At 36.0% G+C, this 15,648-nt stretch overlaps 2 protein-coding genes across 5 annotated transcripts; one reads left to right on the forward strand and one right to left on the reverse strand.

The window, feature by feature from the left end:
• Window positions 1–4,625: 4,625 nt before the first annotated feature.
• Window positions 4,626–11,101, forward strand: LOC100247762 (pentatricopeptide repeat-containing protein At5g16420, mitochondrial). 4 transcript variants are annotated; one of them, XM_010661387.3, is made up of 8 exons: window positions 4,689–6,987; window positions 7,241–7,375; window positions 7,533–7,650; window positions 8,077–8,201; window positions 9,457–9,570; window positions 9,977–10,048; window positions 10,392–10,447; window positions 10,590–11,101. In XM_010661387.3, exons 1-8 carry the CDS (start codon window positions 6,940–6,942, stop codon window positions 10,648–10,650), a joined length of 729 nt encoding a protein of 242 aa, XP_010659689.1. In that variant the 5' UTR covers window positions 4,689–6,939; the 3' UTR covers window positions 10,651–11,101. The 4 variants fall into 4 exon arrangements, with proteins under 4 accessions (XP_059598868.1, XP_059598869.1, XP_010659689.1 ...); XM_010661388.3 differs by lacking the exon at window positions 10,392–10,447 and having other exon boundaries at window positions 6,294–6,987; XM_059742885.1 differs by lacking the exons at window positions 7,533–7,650; window positions 8,077–8,201; window positions 9,457–9,570; ... (1 more) ...; window positions 10,392–10,447; window positions 10,590–11,101 and having other exon boundaries at window positions 4,626–6,987; window positions 7,251–7,361.
• A 2,790-nt stretch (window positions 11,102–13,891) lies between these two features.
• Window positions 13,892–15,190, reverse strand: LOC100242631 (uncharacterized). The gene has a single exon (XM_002278180.4). The coding sequence runs from the start codon at window positions 15,095–15,097 to the stop codon at window positions 14,096–14,098; it is 1,002 nt and encodes a 333-aa protein (XP_002278216.1). The 5' UTR covers window positions 15,098–15,190; the 3' UTR covers window positions 13,892–14,095.
• Window positions 15,191–15,648: the final 458 nt, after the last annotated feature.

Consider the following 15,648-nt stretch of genomic DNA (forward strand, 5'->3'; position numbering starts at 1 on the left):
AGAGGTGTCCAATGGCCCGGCACGATATTGACCGGGCCATTACAGGCCAACGTGCCGGCCCATGCAAGACTAATAGGTGGGCCGACATGACCCATAAGTCCGCGAGCTAATCGTGCCGTGCCGATGGGCCACTCACTTTGTTAAATAAATTTCTTATTAAATAAAATTTTCAATATTAAATAAAAAATTTTTTTGTTACTTTAAACATCTCTAGTAATTATATTTTTTATTTTTTATACAGCTCTAATAATTATACTTTTTATTTTTTACATTTATATTTATCGAGTTTGTAATTGTAAAATTTATAGAAATGTTAGTTTTTTGTTTTTAAAAATAGTAAAAAAATTATATTTGAATTTGTTTATTTTTTATCAAAATAAAAATAAATTTAAAATAATGGAATATAAAATGAAATGAAATATAAAAAAAATAATTATTGTATTCAATATTTCAACAAATTACATGAAAAAATAAGGAGAAAAAAAAAAGGTGAGAATTGCATGAGTATAGTTTGAGTACATCCCAACTAGATTGGCACCCGCCCAACTATCAATCATATGCATTACTCAACCTTTAAAAATTAGCTACAATTAATAGATTTAAAAGAAACGAACAACATATAATTTTTCAATTATCATATTCACTTTTGTCTTCTTATTCAATCTTCATTATTCTTTTTTCATCTTCAATCATCATCAATCTCTTGAACATCATTGTCTGCATTGAGATGCAAATCATGCAATTTCTTGAAGGCTTCTTTAAGTTTATCCTCTAAAGTTTGAAGTCCCATGCGTCCATCTTCCCAATCCTTCAAACATGTCAAAGCTTTTAACATTTTTGTTGTAAGAGTTGTCCTCATGTCTCCTATTATATTTGTAGCTATAGAAAAAGAAGATTTCGATGCTATAGTAGACACCGGTGGGGTTAGTAGATCACATGCCATTTTAGATAATACAGGAAAAGTAGATTCATGAGATTTCCACCACTTTATAATATCAAAATTTTGTACTTCATTAAGGGATAGGTATGAACAATAATCAGCATCTAAATATTTTAAAAGATCACACTTACTTGAATGACCAACTTGTCGCTTTCCCTTAGCTAATTGTATAAAGAATGAATCATTTCCAAATGTAGATGGAGTTATAGTACTTAAAGAGACATTACCATATTTATTCTCATAATATTTATATAAGTTGTTTAATTGTTCATATATCTCACCCTCTGGTTCGGATGGTTGGTTCATACAAATAGCTATGAAATTTAAAATATTTTCTATACCTTCAACCTAAACCCTTGGATCCATACAAGCAGCTAAACAATAAAGTGATAGAATAGTCTTCCAATATTTCAAATAATTTTTTTCCATTTGTACACATATTTCACTAAAAAGGGGATGTTTCCCTATATTTCACGAAACAAATCACTTATATTGCAAATACATCTAAGTGTTATACAAGATGTAGGAGTATATACAGCAGAACACATGTTAATAGTATCATAAAAAAACCTTCAAGAATTAAAAAAAAACAAAACCTTTCTCCCAATCATCAAAAGTTACTATAATTTCACATGTCTTATTATTGACATAATTTGATAGTATGTTATGATACCCTACACAAGATTCTAACATTAGATAGGTAAAATTCCAACGATGACCAATATCATGACGAAATTTTCTCTTCTTCAAACCTACTGATTCACATAAAGTATAAAATTCTTATAATTTGTTAGATGAATCAAGAAATAGTATAGTAGACCGGATAGCCTGTAATGAGGGTGATATTAATTTTAAACCATCTTGTACTATTAAATTAATTATATGACAAATACATCTCAATGAAATATTTCACTTAGTGGACCTTCTCTAATTGTTCTTATAGGTAAATTTATGAGACTTTTATTATTTGAAACATTATCAAAGGTAATACTAAAAATTTTGCTTTGTATTCCATATTATCTAAAAACACTTGTCCAAGAATCATATATGGAAGACCCATCATGAGGATGAAATATTTTAGGAAAACCTAATATTTTCTTTTGTAATTTCATATTTGAATCTATATAATGTGATGTCACACATGTAAAAGGTTTATTACTTTGATTAGTCCATAGATTTGAGGTCACGGATACAATACCATTATGATTTTTAAATTATTTAATTATTAATTGTTTTTCATTTAGGTAACATTTAATTACATCATTACAAGAAGTAGTCCTAAGAATTCTATGATAAACTGATTGGACATACTTTTGCATGAAATGTACAAATCTAGGATCTTCTCCAAATGTCAATGGAAACCCCATACTAGCTATCATTCTGGCTAACCCTTCTCTTAAGAATTGTTGATTTTTTCTTCTTGCATTTTATCTATTTATTATAGTGAAGTGATTCTATACTATAGATGTGTGTGTACTATGAAGAGAATTGAAATAGCATAAGATCACATGTTAACATTTAAGCATGCATTTAATGGCAAAAAAAGAACTGGTTACCTTGGTTTATGCCATGGAAAGTCATTTCTTCCTCCTCTGATATCCAATAAGCTACTCGAAGTGCGTGATGGTACGAGAATTAGGGATCAATGAGCTCTTCCCTTGTTTCCCCAAAAATTCAGTCCAAGTGCAAGTGTGTGTGTGCAGTGATCCCCAAGAGAAGAAAAGGAGAATCTCTCCAAATGCACATACATCTCAATATATATATATATATATATATATATATATTACACATTACACACTTTATTTGGACCACTTGACTTAATGAGTCAATCAATTGAATTAGGTATATATATATATTACACATTACACACTTTATTTGGACCACTTGACTTAATGAGTCAATCAAGTGAATTAGGGTGAGCTCATAAAAAATCAAGCAACAATATGTGTCCAGTCCCATTATGGACCACAATGCAAAAATTAAATTAACACTGATTTATGATATTATCAAAATGATTATGTAAGTCCACACATAAAAATTCCAACATACTAGCCCTAGGTCTTTTGCCTATGGGATTTGGTTGGGGAAAGTCTCTAGAAGAGATGGGAGACTCGTCATCTTCAAAAGGATTAAATTCATTACATGCATCAATATCAAAGTCAAGGTTTTCTACATCTAGGTGATGAGGATCCATTTTTAATTTTAGAGGAAAAAAACAAGGTAAAAGAAAGAAAACAATTAAATTAAATATATAGAATTAAAATAAATAAATGAAATAACTAAATATAAATATCTTAACCTTATGAATGATGACCACTTATAGAGTTGGTAGATATCTTTAGCCTTGTAGAGTTAGTAGATATCTTTACAAGAAAGAATTTCAATTTGGAGAATTGTGAAAAGAGAAAGTAGAGAGAATTGTGTGAGAAATAATTAAAATGAAGGATATTTATAGAGAAGTATTGGTGAGTCATTTACTAATTTACCCCTAAAACTAACTGTTATATAATTGTTGATAGGGGTATTATATATATTTGACATAAAAATATTAATAGTGAATGATTTACTTATTTATCATTTAAACTAGCTGTTATATAGTTGTTGGAAGGGGCAATATAAATATTTGTCATGAAAAAAAATAAAAATAGTTATTGATTTACTTTTTTATCCCTCAAACTAGTCGTTATATAGTTGTTGAAAGGAATATTATAGACATTTGACATATAATAAAAAGTAAAAAGTGAAATTTAAAAGGGTAAAGTGGGCCGCCAGATTGTTTTTTTAGGCCCAGCATGACCCGCTCCTTTGGGTCATGCCGCCCCAGCTTATTACAGTGTTGGGCTGTGCCGGGCCACGAGCCAAAATGGGTGGCCCGGCCCAATGGACACCTTTACCCATGATTAAAGTTTTGTCTGAGCCTTGTAGTTAGAAATTGTTTTGGACCTTTGAACGTTGTTTTCTACGAGATATTCCAAACAAGGGTTTAAAATGTAGGTCCTTGTTAAATGTTTTTTAAATTAATTTTATGTATTTTTGGAATAATATATATATATATATATATATGTTTCATAATCACAAAATAGAAAATAATTTTTTATCTTTAAAAATAGAAAATTGGATATTTTTAGAAAATATATTTAAGTTGTTTTCATTTATTTATTATAAATTATTTTAAAAAATAATCATATAAATCCAAGGATTAATTTAAAATAAAATACTACATATAAAAATTATTTTTAAAACAAAAACAAGTTAAAAATATTTTAGATTTTTAAATAGATTTTTATTCTATAAAAGATCATATAACAATTTTCAAAAATTATTTTTAAAAATTGTTACTAAACACGAATAAGTATGCTTTTATAAAACAATAAGCAGGTAAAGATGGAATATATTTTAGAAATTTAGTGTACTTTTATAAAGAATTAAGTGTTGAAAGTTGCATTTGATATTTGAAAAAAGAAATTAAAAAAAAAAAAACTGTCTTTAAAAATTATTATCAAAAACTCTATTTTTGAGAACTATTTTGCCCCAAATGAATTTGCAAAATTAAAGATTTTTATAAAAAAAAAAAAAAGGAAAAAAAAAAAGACCATCTAAAATATTTTCAAGGTTTGCAACGTGGGTTTGGGCCTTTGGCCATAAAACAAATATGTCAAGCTGAAAATTTGAGCAAATATAGCATTGTTCAATTACAAGAATGCCCTTTAACGAGCTTTTAAGTTTTAGCTCGCACTGCTGTGCAACAACGGCAGGAAGCAAGATGATGACAGTGTGCCACCGCCGAGTGCAGCAACCTTTCAAACCCCGTTCAACCTCCCTCCTCCACTTCCACTCAATCTCCGCTGTCCGTTCTGCCTCCACCGCAGTTGGCGCCGCCGTGGATCCCTTCACCGACCACCCATCGCATCACCACCTCGCCGCCGTGGACTCTAAGTCCACCCTTCTCAAATCCTACACCGTCACTCCCCCAATCAAACCGTGGCCCCAACGCCTCTCCCCCAAACGGGTCGTTTCGATGATCAGCCGCCAGCAAAACCTCGACCTCGCCCTCCAAATCTTCGACCACGCAGGAAAATTCCACCGCAATTTCGCCCACAATTACGAAACCTACCTCGCCATGATCGAAAAGCTCTCCAAAGCTCGCGCCTTTGAGCCCATGGAAACCCTAATCTCCCAGTTACACAAATCCCAAATCAAATGCGGCGAAAACCTATTCATCACCGTCATTCGCAACTACGGCTTCGCGGGTCGACCCAAGCTCGCAATCCGAACCTTCCTGCGGATCCCAAGCTTCGGTCTCCAACCCTCGGTGAGGTCCTTCAACACTCTCTTGAACACCTTGGTTCAGAATAAACGGTTCGATTTAGTTCATTTGATGTTCAAGAACTGTAGAAAAAAGTTTGGTATTGTTCCTAACGTGTTTACATGCAACATACTTGTGAAAGCCCTCTGCAAGAAGAATGATATCGATGCGGCAATTAGGGTTTTAGAGGAAATGCCTGCAATGGGGTTTATCCCAAATGTGGTTACTTATACTACAATTTTAGGTGGGTATGTTTCAAAAGGCGACATGGTTGGTGCCAGGAGGGTTTTTGGGGAGATTTTGGACAGAGGGTGGGTGCCTGATCCCACAACCTATACCATTTTGATGGATGGGTATTGTAAAAAAGGGAGGTTTATGGATGCTGTGAAGGTAATGGACGAAATGGAGGAGAATAGGGTTGAACCAAATGATGTAACCTATGGGGTTATAATTGAAGCGTATTGTAAAGAGAAGAAGTCCGGGGAAGTCCTTAATCTGCTTGATGATATGCTTGAGAAGAAATATATACCGAGTTCGGCTCTTTGTTGTAGGGTCATTGATATGTTGTGTGAAGAGGGGAAGGTTGAGGTTGCTTGTGAGCTGTGGAAGAAGCTCTTGAAGAAGAATTGCACTCCCGATAATGCGATTACTAGCACGCTTATACATTGGCTCTGCAAGGAGGGTAAGGTTTGGGAGGCGAGAAAGCTATTTGATGAGTTTGAGAAGGGTTCGATCCCAAGTACTTTGACGTATAATGCACTTATTGCTGGAATGTGCGAGGGAGGGGAGTTGCCAGAGGCGGCGAGGTTGTGGGACAACATGGTGGAGAAGGGGTGTGTTCCTAATGCTTTTACTTATAACATGTTGATTAAGGGCTTTTGTAAAGTCGGTAATGCAAGGGAGGGAATTAGAGTTATGGAGGAGATGTTGGATAACGGGTGTTTGCCGAATAAGGCGACGTATGCTATTTTGCTAGAGGGGCTCTACGAATTGGGATTGGAAGGAGAAGTTACAAATGTTCTTTCAATGGCAAGCTCAAGAGGAGGAGTTGATGCTGAATGTTGGGGTGTTTTTCTCGCCAAGTTTGTTAATGGTGGCAATATCGATGTTGAGGGAGCTAAAATTGATAGAATATTAGTTGAGAGTGCTGCTTAGGGATTCATCTATGGGTTTTAACATAGAGTTATGGAGGAGATGTTGGATAATGGGTTTTTGTCGAATAAGTCCAACATATTCCATCTTTACTAGAAGGCCTCTGCGAATCGGGACTGGAAGCAGAAGTCACAAATGTTGTTTCAATGGCAAGTTCAAGAGGAGGAGTTGGTCCTGATTCTTGGGGTTGTTTTTCTAAGCAAGGTTGTTAGCAATCTGGATGTTGGAGGGAGCTATAATTGATAAAATATTACTGGAGAGTGCTGGTTGGGGATTCATCTATGGGATTATGTTAAGAGCCCAGATCTTCCTATATACTTATTTTCGGGAATAGTAGACACAGGATTGCCAATATCCTGTGAATTGATGTAAACCCTTTTAGTTTTCAGACTACTAATATTGAAAATTGCCCAAACAGGATCAGTTGTGAAGTTCTTTTTCTCTGTTGTCATGGAGAACCAGTCAAGTACTTGTGGTTGGGGGAACATGTGTGAACTGGGGCTGTGTTCCTTCCAAAACTCTCCTTGCTGTGAGTGGGCGAATGCGGGAGCTTCAGGATGAGCATCACATGAAGGCTTTTGGTTTACAGGTGAATATCCTTAAGATGATAATTTGAATAATATATCAAGCTTCTTTGCTTCTCAAACTTGGTTTTGATTCTGATCAGATAAACCTCTCATAGTTCGAGTAGTTTCGATGAATTAGAGCTTAGCTTATAATTTGTTGAGTCCTTGCTTAATTTGTTCATGCACTCTGCTCTTGGGTTGTTACATTTTGTTCGAATTTGTATGCATCAACTTCAGTCATGAGATATGATGATGTTTTGAAGATTCTGATGATAGGTTGCTGCAGCTGGGTATGATAGGCAAGGAGTAGCTGATCATGCAAATAATCTTGCCTCAAAAATCAGAAGTAACTTGACCAATTCATTGAAGGGTCTTGGAGTTGTTATACTTGAAGGTGTTGGCACAATTTTGGTACATTCCATATGCTATCTCTTGAGTTAGTTTATTTTAATTTTGTTTTTAATTATGCATTCATGAGAATCTAGCCATTCAGGTTATTTTGAAGTTAATATAATTTTATGTTTGCACTGGTTAGAATTATGATTTTACTATTTATGGATTTATTCAGGGTCCACAAAAGGTGAAATATGGAAAAGTTGGCTCCTCTGGCAATGTAATAACAGCAAAAGATATAATAATTGCTACTGGCTCTGTACCTTTCGTCCCTAAGGGAGTTGAAGTTGATGGTAGGTGCTTATCCATTTTCATCCATCTATGGTTGTGACCTTGAAATTTAAGCTACAAGGTTGATGTGTGTCAATTGCATGAAAGATCTCTGAGAAATAACTGTCTACCAAGTTCCTGATGCTGTGTTTTAGTTATGATACCCTTAATCTGAAAGGAATTGGTGACTTTGGTGCTTAACTGCATGATCTGATAGAATAAAGGAGCATTAGAATCTCCAGATGCTCAGTACTATGAGTGTCTATGGACAATATAAACTGGGGAGAAAAAATTAGATATCCGCAATGGTTTCTACTTCCTAGTTTCATTATGCTTCAATCTTTTGGCTGAAAACCTTGAAAGTGCCTGTTATCTTCATTTTATTCACTTTTGCATGGAAATCTGCTATTCCCTCAGGATTACTAATTTTTTCAGGTAGTGGTCTGCAGGGAAAACTGTAATAACCAGTGATCAAGCACTTAAATTGGAATTTATTCCTGATTGGATAGCCATTGTTGGCAGTGGCTACATTGGTCTTGAGTTTAGTGATGTATATATGGCACTTGGAAGTGAGGTAGGCACAATATTATCATATTAAAGACACTTCATTAGTAATTTCATTTTCAAACTGAAAGCTGTGGAAAATCTTTAGTTCATCTATACTTATACTCTTAAGTTTTAAGTAGAGTATACACCTTTTGTTCTTCCTTTTTTGTTATTCTCTTTCACTTTTTATTACTTTGACCTCTTTCTACTGACAATCTCAAATCTTCTTGTTATTTCACCACTCCTTCCTGTGTTCATTTCTTATAAAGCTTGTTCATATGGGAATGGCGCTTATGTTTTACCCTGAAAATGTCAAGAATAATCTTTTGAGAAACATTAGTCATTGAGGAAAGTTACAAGTAGACCCTGTGCATAAGGGAAAGAGGAAGAAAAACAAAGGAAAGAAAATCATGCCTAATCCATCTTCTTCCTTCCAAACCTTAGAACCACCCAAGGACAAGTGACTCCATGCCTCTGTCTCCAAAGCCACTTCTGCATCTGCTCTAATTTCTTACTCAAAGTCCTAAACTCAATATGGAGAAGCCTTGTTCCAATTATGTGGAATTGGCTGCATGAGCCTTCTTCTTTCTGCATTTTGCTCCATATAGGATCATATTTCCTAGTATTTCTTAGGCCACCAGTCTCTTGTCACTACCTAATGCTAAGTCTGCATTGAGCAGAGATAAACATTATATTTGGTTGATTTCTGATATCAATGCATTGGGATCAGTGTAGGAATTAGTTTTTGATTCATTAATATGAATGTACTAAGCTTAGAAGCCTGAATTTAGGCATACCATTTTATGTTGGTTCATTGAGCCCCTCATTTGACATCAGCACACACATATGCATGCTTTAACACAGACAGATTTTAACAAGTTTTGTGTGGAAAAGGTAGGGAAGAATGATATCTTGTAATGTGTTTTTCTATTTTCTTCCTAAAGTTTCTCATGTCTGTTTGATTTCTCTTTTCTCCTTTTCTACTACTGCAAACGTATAAATATCTCCCACTCAACCATCACAAATTCCTCAAAAACTTTCTACTCCCTTTTTGGTGAGTTCTTAATATTGGAAATGTATTCTCGAATTATCATCTCCACTAGTTTATTTGGAGAGTGCTATTTCACAAGGGAAGTAGTTTTTGTACAAAATGTTCCATATATGGCTGCAGGTGTATTAGTAATATGGTGGTGATCTGAAATCCAACCACAGAAATAAAAGCTTAGCAAAAAAAAAAAAAATTGTCAGTTTTCCAGTTTGACAGAGATATCCACTTTTTGCAGCCTCAAGCAAGGGAAAAAGCTGAAAAGGAGGGATTTGAAGTAAGTGTTGCCAAGACTAGTTTTAAGGCTAACACAAAGGCCCTAGCCGAAAATGAAGGGGCGGGGCTTGCTAAGGTGTATATATAACTCCTTTTATTCCAGTTCTATTCTCTGGTACATGATGGTTTCTTCTTTTTTTTTTTGTTACTGGAATAGGTGGTAAGTAGTTTTCTCGCCTGTTAAAAACACAAAAGTGTTTTTATACAGTTGATATACAGAGCGGATAATTGAGAGATCCTTGGAATTCATATTTTTGGACTACATGCTGCAGGCCTTATACATGAGGATCCGATGCAATAGCTCTAGGGACACGTATACAGTTTTTTTTTTTTCTCCTTTTGCTCATACAATTTGCAAGACAGTAATACCAAGTCCTTACATTTATGGCATGATTCATTATGTTTTGACTCGTACCATTCAAAATATAATGGTTGCTATTTTCCTTCCATTCGTCATCTCTCACAATCTGTGCACCCTGCAGGACATAGAGTTTGCTGTTCATGCACATCCAACCTTGTCCGAGGTGCTTGACAAACTCTTCAAATCTGCTAAGGTAATCTCTTCTTTCCCTCTATAGACCCCTCTGATTGACCTGTTAATTCATTATAAAGATTTAATAGATTGGAAAGGGAGAATATGTTGTCATACATAGCTAGTTTCCTTGCCAGAAATATAGGACAGATCAGGAGCCTAAATTCATATAGCTGACCCAAAACTAGTTGGGATCAAGGCTTGGTGGATTGATTGGTTTATACTAATAGAAGAGGTTTGATCTTGATTTTGAAAAACAGCAAACAGTAAGATTCTCAAAATCATCTGGCCCCTAAATTTTTAGTCTGCAATATCTAGTAACCCCACCAAAATGATCACGAGTTGTGTACATGTACAAATTGCAGGTAGGGAGGACAGGCTTCTTTGGTCCTGAAATGAAATCCTCTCCCATTCTGCACTGGTACATTAGACCACCTATCCAAACCGATAATCATCTATCTTTTCAGGTTCTATGTTTCACTTCCAATTGGAAGCTGCATATCAACTTCTGTGTGCCTTGACCTCATTCTTCATTTCTTGTTTCTTTCCCTTATCTGATGCAGGTTAAAATCAACATCTCTAGTCCAGGTGTGGCACCTGTTACTGTCTAAGTTCTCAACATAGTATTACATTTCGACAACACTCATTCAATCAGAGACTCCAAGAAGCTGCCTGTCTTCTTAAGAGGATCCATCCACAAAGAATTATTACATCTTGGTTCCAAGTGCTACAAATTTTCTGATAATTGTTTCCTCATTTTTCGGTTATTTTCTCTGATAGAATTACACTCTAATGTTAGAGCTCAGGCTGCAGTTCTGTTTGTTCCCTTTTTATTTTTTCAGAGGACTACTGTTGAGGTTTTGTCATGGAGATACATAGATACACCCCCCAACGACAATAGATGGTAGACATGAGTTTTTACTCAACTGAAATCTTTTGGCAACCTTCCTTTTCAGACCAAAGGAGAAAGAAACCCAAAATGGTGGCCAATTTTTCCCCTTTTTTCTTTTTATTCTTAAGCTATGGGATTGTATTTTGTGAGGTTTTATCAATAAGAATTTTAATTAAATAAAAATCTTCTTTTCTTACTGTGTTCGAGGAAAAACATTAGTCTCCTTTTTTTTCTGAACCCCAATAAATCACATTGAGAGATGTGGAACCCATGATTAGAGGTGTCCAATGGCCCAGCACGGCCCAATATTGATTGGGCCATTATCGGTCAATGTGTCAGACCAACACGACCCACTTAAAGATCGTGCCGAGCTGGGCTGGTCCATGCAAGGCAAATAGGTGGCCAACACGACCCATAAGTCCGCGGGCTAATTGTGTCGGACCACTTATTTGCCTGGCATGGGCCGGTCCAGCATGATTTTTAAGTGGGTCATGCTGGCCCGGCACGTTGGCCCATATGGCCCGGTCAATATCGGAACGTGCTGGGCCATTGGACACCTCTAGTTTTAGATGCTGCCGAGTGCCTTAGAGGTGTACCCACACCCTAGGGTTGGCCCAAGTGAGACTACCAACCCTTTCCTTAGATAGCATTACGAACCATTTCTAATGTGCTAAGCTATGAAACAAAGTATGTTTCCACCCACACAATGGATTTTTTTTTTTTTTAATCATAGAAAATTTGGAAAAATATCTTATCACTTGGAAAATTATTAGTAATCTTCCCACATCCAATTTTTGTTGTGTCAAACCAAACCAAGCTACTTTCGTGTGTGGGTAATGGTAGCTTGGTTTGAGATATAAAGGATTTAGTAACTAAATAAATAATTAACTTTAATACCTTGTTGCATTCATGCTACTCACCCTCTACTATCAAGTTTCTACTTATGTGCATCTTTGGATGTCGCAACCCCTGCCATGCGAAAGTTTCCCAAGTGACAACATCTTGCTTGAGTTTAGGTATGCTTTGAGCCATGTGAGCACAAGGTGCCACTAGACATGCCAACATCGTACATTTCATGTCCAAGGTGATATCAGTTATCCCAAGGGAAAAAAAAAAACAATTAACTAGGATGCCTAAAAATAGAACAAGGGAATGAAAGAGAAAAATATATATTTATATATATATAATTATATTATTTATTTATTTTATTGAAACTATAAAAAGGCAGATAATGGAAGAAACTTTAACTTTTGTCAATCTTTCAATTATATTATATTAGTAAGTTTATCATTTTTGATGAATTCTTGAAGTATTTTTAGATGTTAAAATTTGAATTTAGAGTTTGGATTTTAACCTTTTATTTTAAAATATGATTTATATTTTGTATCTTTCATACAAGTATTTTATTTATTAGGAAATTTCCTTTTACACTTTTTATTTGATAACTCAGTGAAAATCTTTACATCTATTGGTAAATGAATGCACCCAACCAACACAGGTCCTATCATTTTCAATTTTGGTGTTTTCTTAAAAGAAAAAAGAAGAAAAGAAAAGAGAGAGAGAGAGAGAACAAAAAGTTATTATTTTCCCAACAAATTTTACAAAAATGTTCATAATAGAGGGTGTGTACAATGGAATCTTCATAGAGTGTCCCAAGGTCTTCATAACTCATCTCATCTTAATGATTCCTGGGAAAATGCAGAAACTGGATCCCAAGTCCTTGAATAATAATGAAGATGGGACCATGATTCTCAATTTCCACAAACTTCCACAGGCTTAAATTCAAACTTTCACAGGCTAAAGTTGAGACACCCACAACAGCTTTATGGAGTTGGGGCCTCATATGCCTTCATTCCATAATTATTGCCTCTTCCCACCCTCCTTTATACCTCATAACAAATCCCCAAAAAAGAAATACCTTCATTGGTGGGGAAAAAGAAAAAAAAATTTAACCTCATTTCCCTCTACCAAAGTCCTCCCATTTTCCTTCTATAAAGAAAATGTGATCATAAGTGATAACCCTTCACTTCCTCTTAAAAATAGACATGGAAATCCTCTGCAGTATCACATAATCATGCCATACTTTTTGATACCATGCAATATCAAGGAATGACCTCCAAAAGGGCTATCATCAATTCATGTAAAGGCTATTATTGGGAGGATAAGGCCATCAAAATGGATACCATTTGGGCATTTTTCCTTCTTTTATTTCTTATTTTTAATATCCATTCATGTAAAAAATGAAAAGAACCTGAAGAAAAGCACCCAAAAAGGAGATGATGATCTGATTTGATTGCAAATACATCCATAAATCTAGTCATTGTCTCTCAACATCAAACTCCTTTATGTCAATTTCTAGGTGACACCCATGACCCATTACACGCACATAAACGCAGATAACAAACACCCAATGGCAGCAACCCCATATGCAAAATATGGTGACAAAGCTTTTCAATACCCGTAAGGGCAAAAAACCCAAGTGTGAACAAAGGGGCTGGTGGGGGGACAGACCCATATGTTTTGTGAAACCCCAACAACCATCCCGATGCAATTTGCAATTGGGGTTGAAGTTTACAGGGTCCCCATTTGGAAATTGTGGGCCATTTGGATGGTATTATTGGTTTAATAAATCCAAATTATGGTACCATCCAAACAATGATGGAATCAGAGGAATTGATCCTATTTGTACAAATTGAGTCCCTATTGGCTATTACATATTTCTAATCAAATACAAACTTTCTGCAAGCTGTCACCACTTGGGACAAAGAGGGCTTTGATTGGACTTTTCAGTCTAGGGGTTCATCATAATTTTCATGGAGAAGTTAACTAACAAAATTTGTACAACAATGGAAAATCCTCTCCACAATCTAATGAAAAATCCCTAATTTTCATTTTATTTTTCTCTGTTCTTTTCTTCATGTTTTTCCTTAAATTTCCTGGCCAACCAAACATAATATATCTATAAATTCATAAAAAAAAAATATTAATATATTAAAACAAAAAATTACATGCCTATCTCTTGAAGAACTTCAAGAGATCATGAAGAAATAGCGCATGATACAAACATTATAATTTGATAAAAACACTTATGTTAATTAAGATATAGACCCACAAGAAGGAAAGGAAAAAAAATCTATACAGTATGCATGGGAAAATTTGAAACCCCAGGAAAAGGGATTACCTGGAAGAAACTGGGTTCAAAGCCCTAGCTAAACCATAACCCCTATGGCTGAATCCTAAGCACCCCAACAACCCTTGTTTGTAAGGCAAGAAAGTCCTCTTCCTCAGCTCCTCCGCCTGTGCTCTCTTCGCCGTGTAATGCACCTCCCCCGGTGACGCTGATGCCACTCTCCTCTTCCCTGCCGGCACCGCCGGAGATTCCTTTCTCGCCGCTGACTTCTTTGGCTTTACGTGAGTGAACGACCACGATTTGTGGCTGTGTGTGTGGCTGTTGCTGCTGCCTTCGCTTTTGCTTCTGTAGAGGAAGTCCTTGAGGAATATCCATCGTTTCGATGACCGGTTGCTTGAGGACGAGAACGACGCTGTTTCGGTGTTTTTGGTCGCTGAAACGGGGTCGTTTTTGTGCTCTTCGTCCTGGTCGTTCCAGTGGTGCGGCGGCGACTGTCTGAGAGGAGACAGGGATCTGGTCCTCCGCCGGAGGGATCGAGCGCGGAGTCTTGGATCTCTACCGCGGTCGCCGTCTCCGTCGTCGGTTTCAGTGTCGGTGTCCGGCAGCGGAGCCAGCGGCTGCGGCCTCTGCAGGTGCGTGGAGAGCTTCATCGGCCGGATCTGGCCGTTGAGGAAGAGCTCGTCCGCGGATATCATCGTCGACGTCGCCGCCGCGGAGTCCCCGTAGCAGGCGAGCCGTGCGGAGAATTCGAACTCGGCGTCGGTGGACGACGAGGCTGCGGTGAAAGTTGACGGCGACGGCATTGCGCAGAGTGCGAAGTGCATGGGGCTCGCCGGAGCGCTGTAGAAGAACCCACCGCTTCCAGAGCCGCGTCCTGGGCTGGAGGGAGCACTGACGTAGGGGGTGGAGCAAGAGCTGTCGATGTCGTCACAAGTTTGGGATTCGTGGTAAACGGACATCTCTCCATTGCTAAGGTTTTGAAGCTCTGGTGTTGAGTTTGAAGTGGGGCTTGGGTTTTGAGCATCACTGGCTGCTGTTTCGGTAGCCATCTTCTTCTGGTGTTTGGGAAGTGAGAAAACGGGAGGAAAGTAGGAGGGAAAATGAAGAGTAGGAGTGGATGCGTTGAAGCCCCCTTGAATCCAAGATTTGCTTATATATCGTCAAAGCCATTGCCTTTTATTTATTTATTTATTTATTTTATTACATTAACAATTACTTAATAATAATAATAATAATTATTATTAATTAAAAATAAAAATAATACAAATTTCAATAAGGTTAAATTTAGCATCTTTCCTCGAAGCTTACATTTTACTTACGTACCAAGTTATTTTATATTTGAATTAAATTTTTTTAAAATTATAAATTTCAACCTTTTACTTAAAAAACAAAATTAAAATTATTTATGATAAGATGTAAGTCACATTCCATTTAAGTCTTTGACTTATCACGTTTTTTGGGATGTCACTTGTATAAAAACCTTTCCATAAAAAATTAATTAATGATTAGACATAAATAAAAAATTATAAAAAAAAGTTAAAAATAATAATTTTTTCAAATTTTTTATTTTTTATTATTTATTTTTTTTGCTCATATTTTC

Source organism: Vitis vinifera, chromosome 14 (genome assembly GCF_030704535.1).
Source record: "Vitis vinifera cultivar Pinot Noir 40024 chromosome 14, ASM3070453v1".
NCBI classification, from domain to species: domain Eukaryota; kingdom Viridiplantae; phylum Streptophyta; class Magnoliopsida; order Vitales; family Vitaceae; genus Vitis; species Vitis vinifera.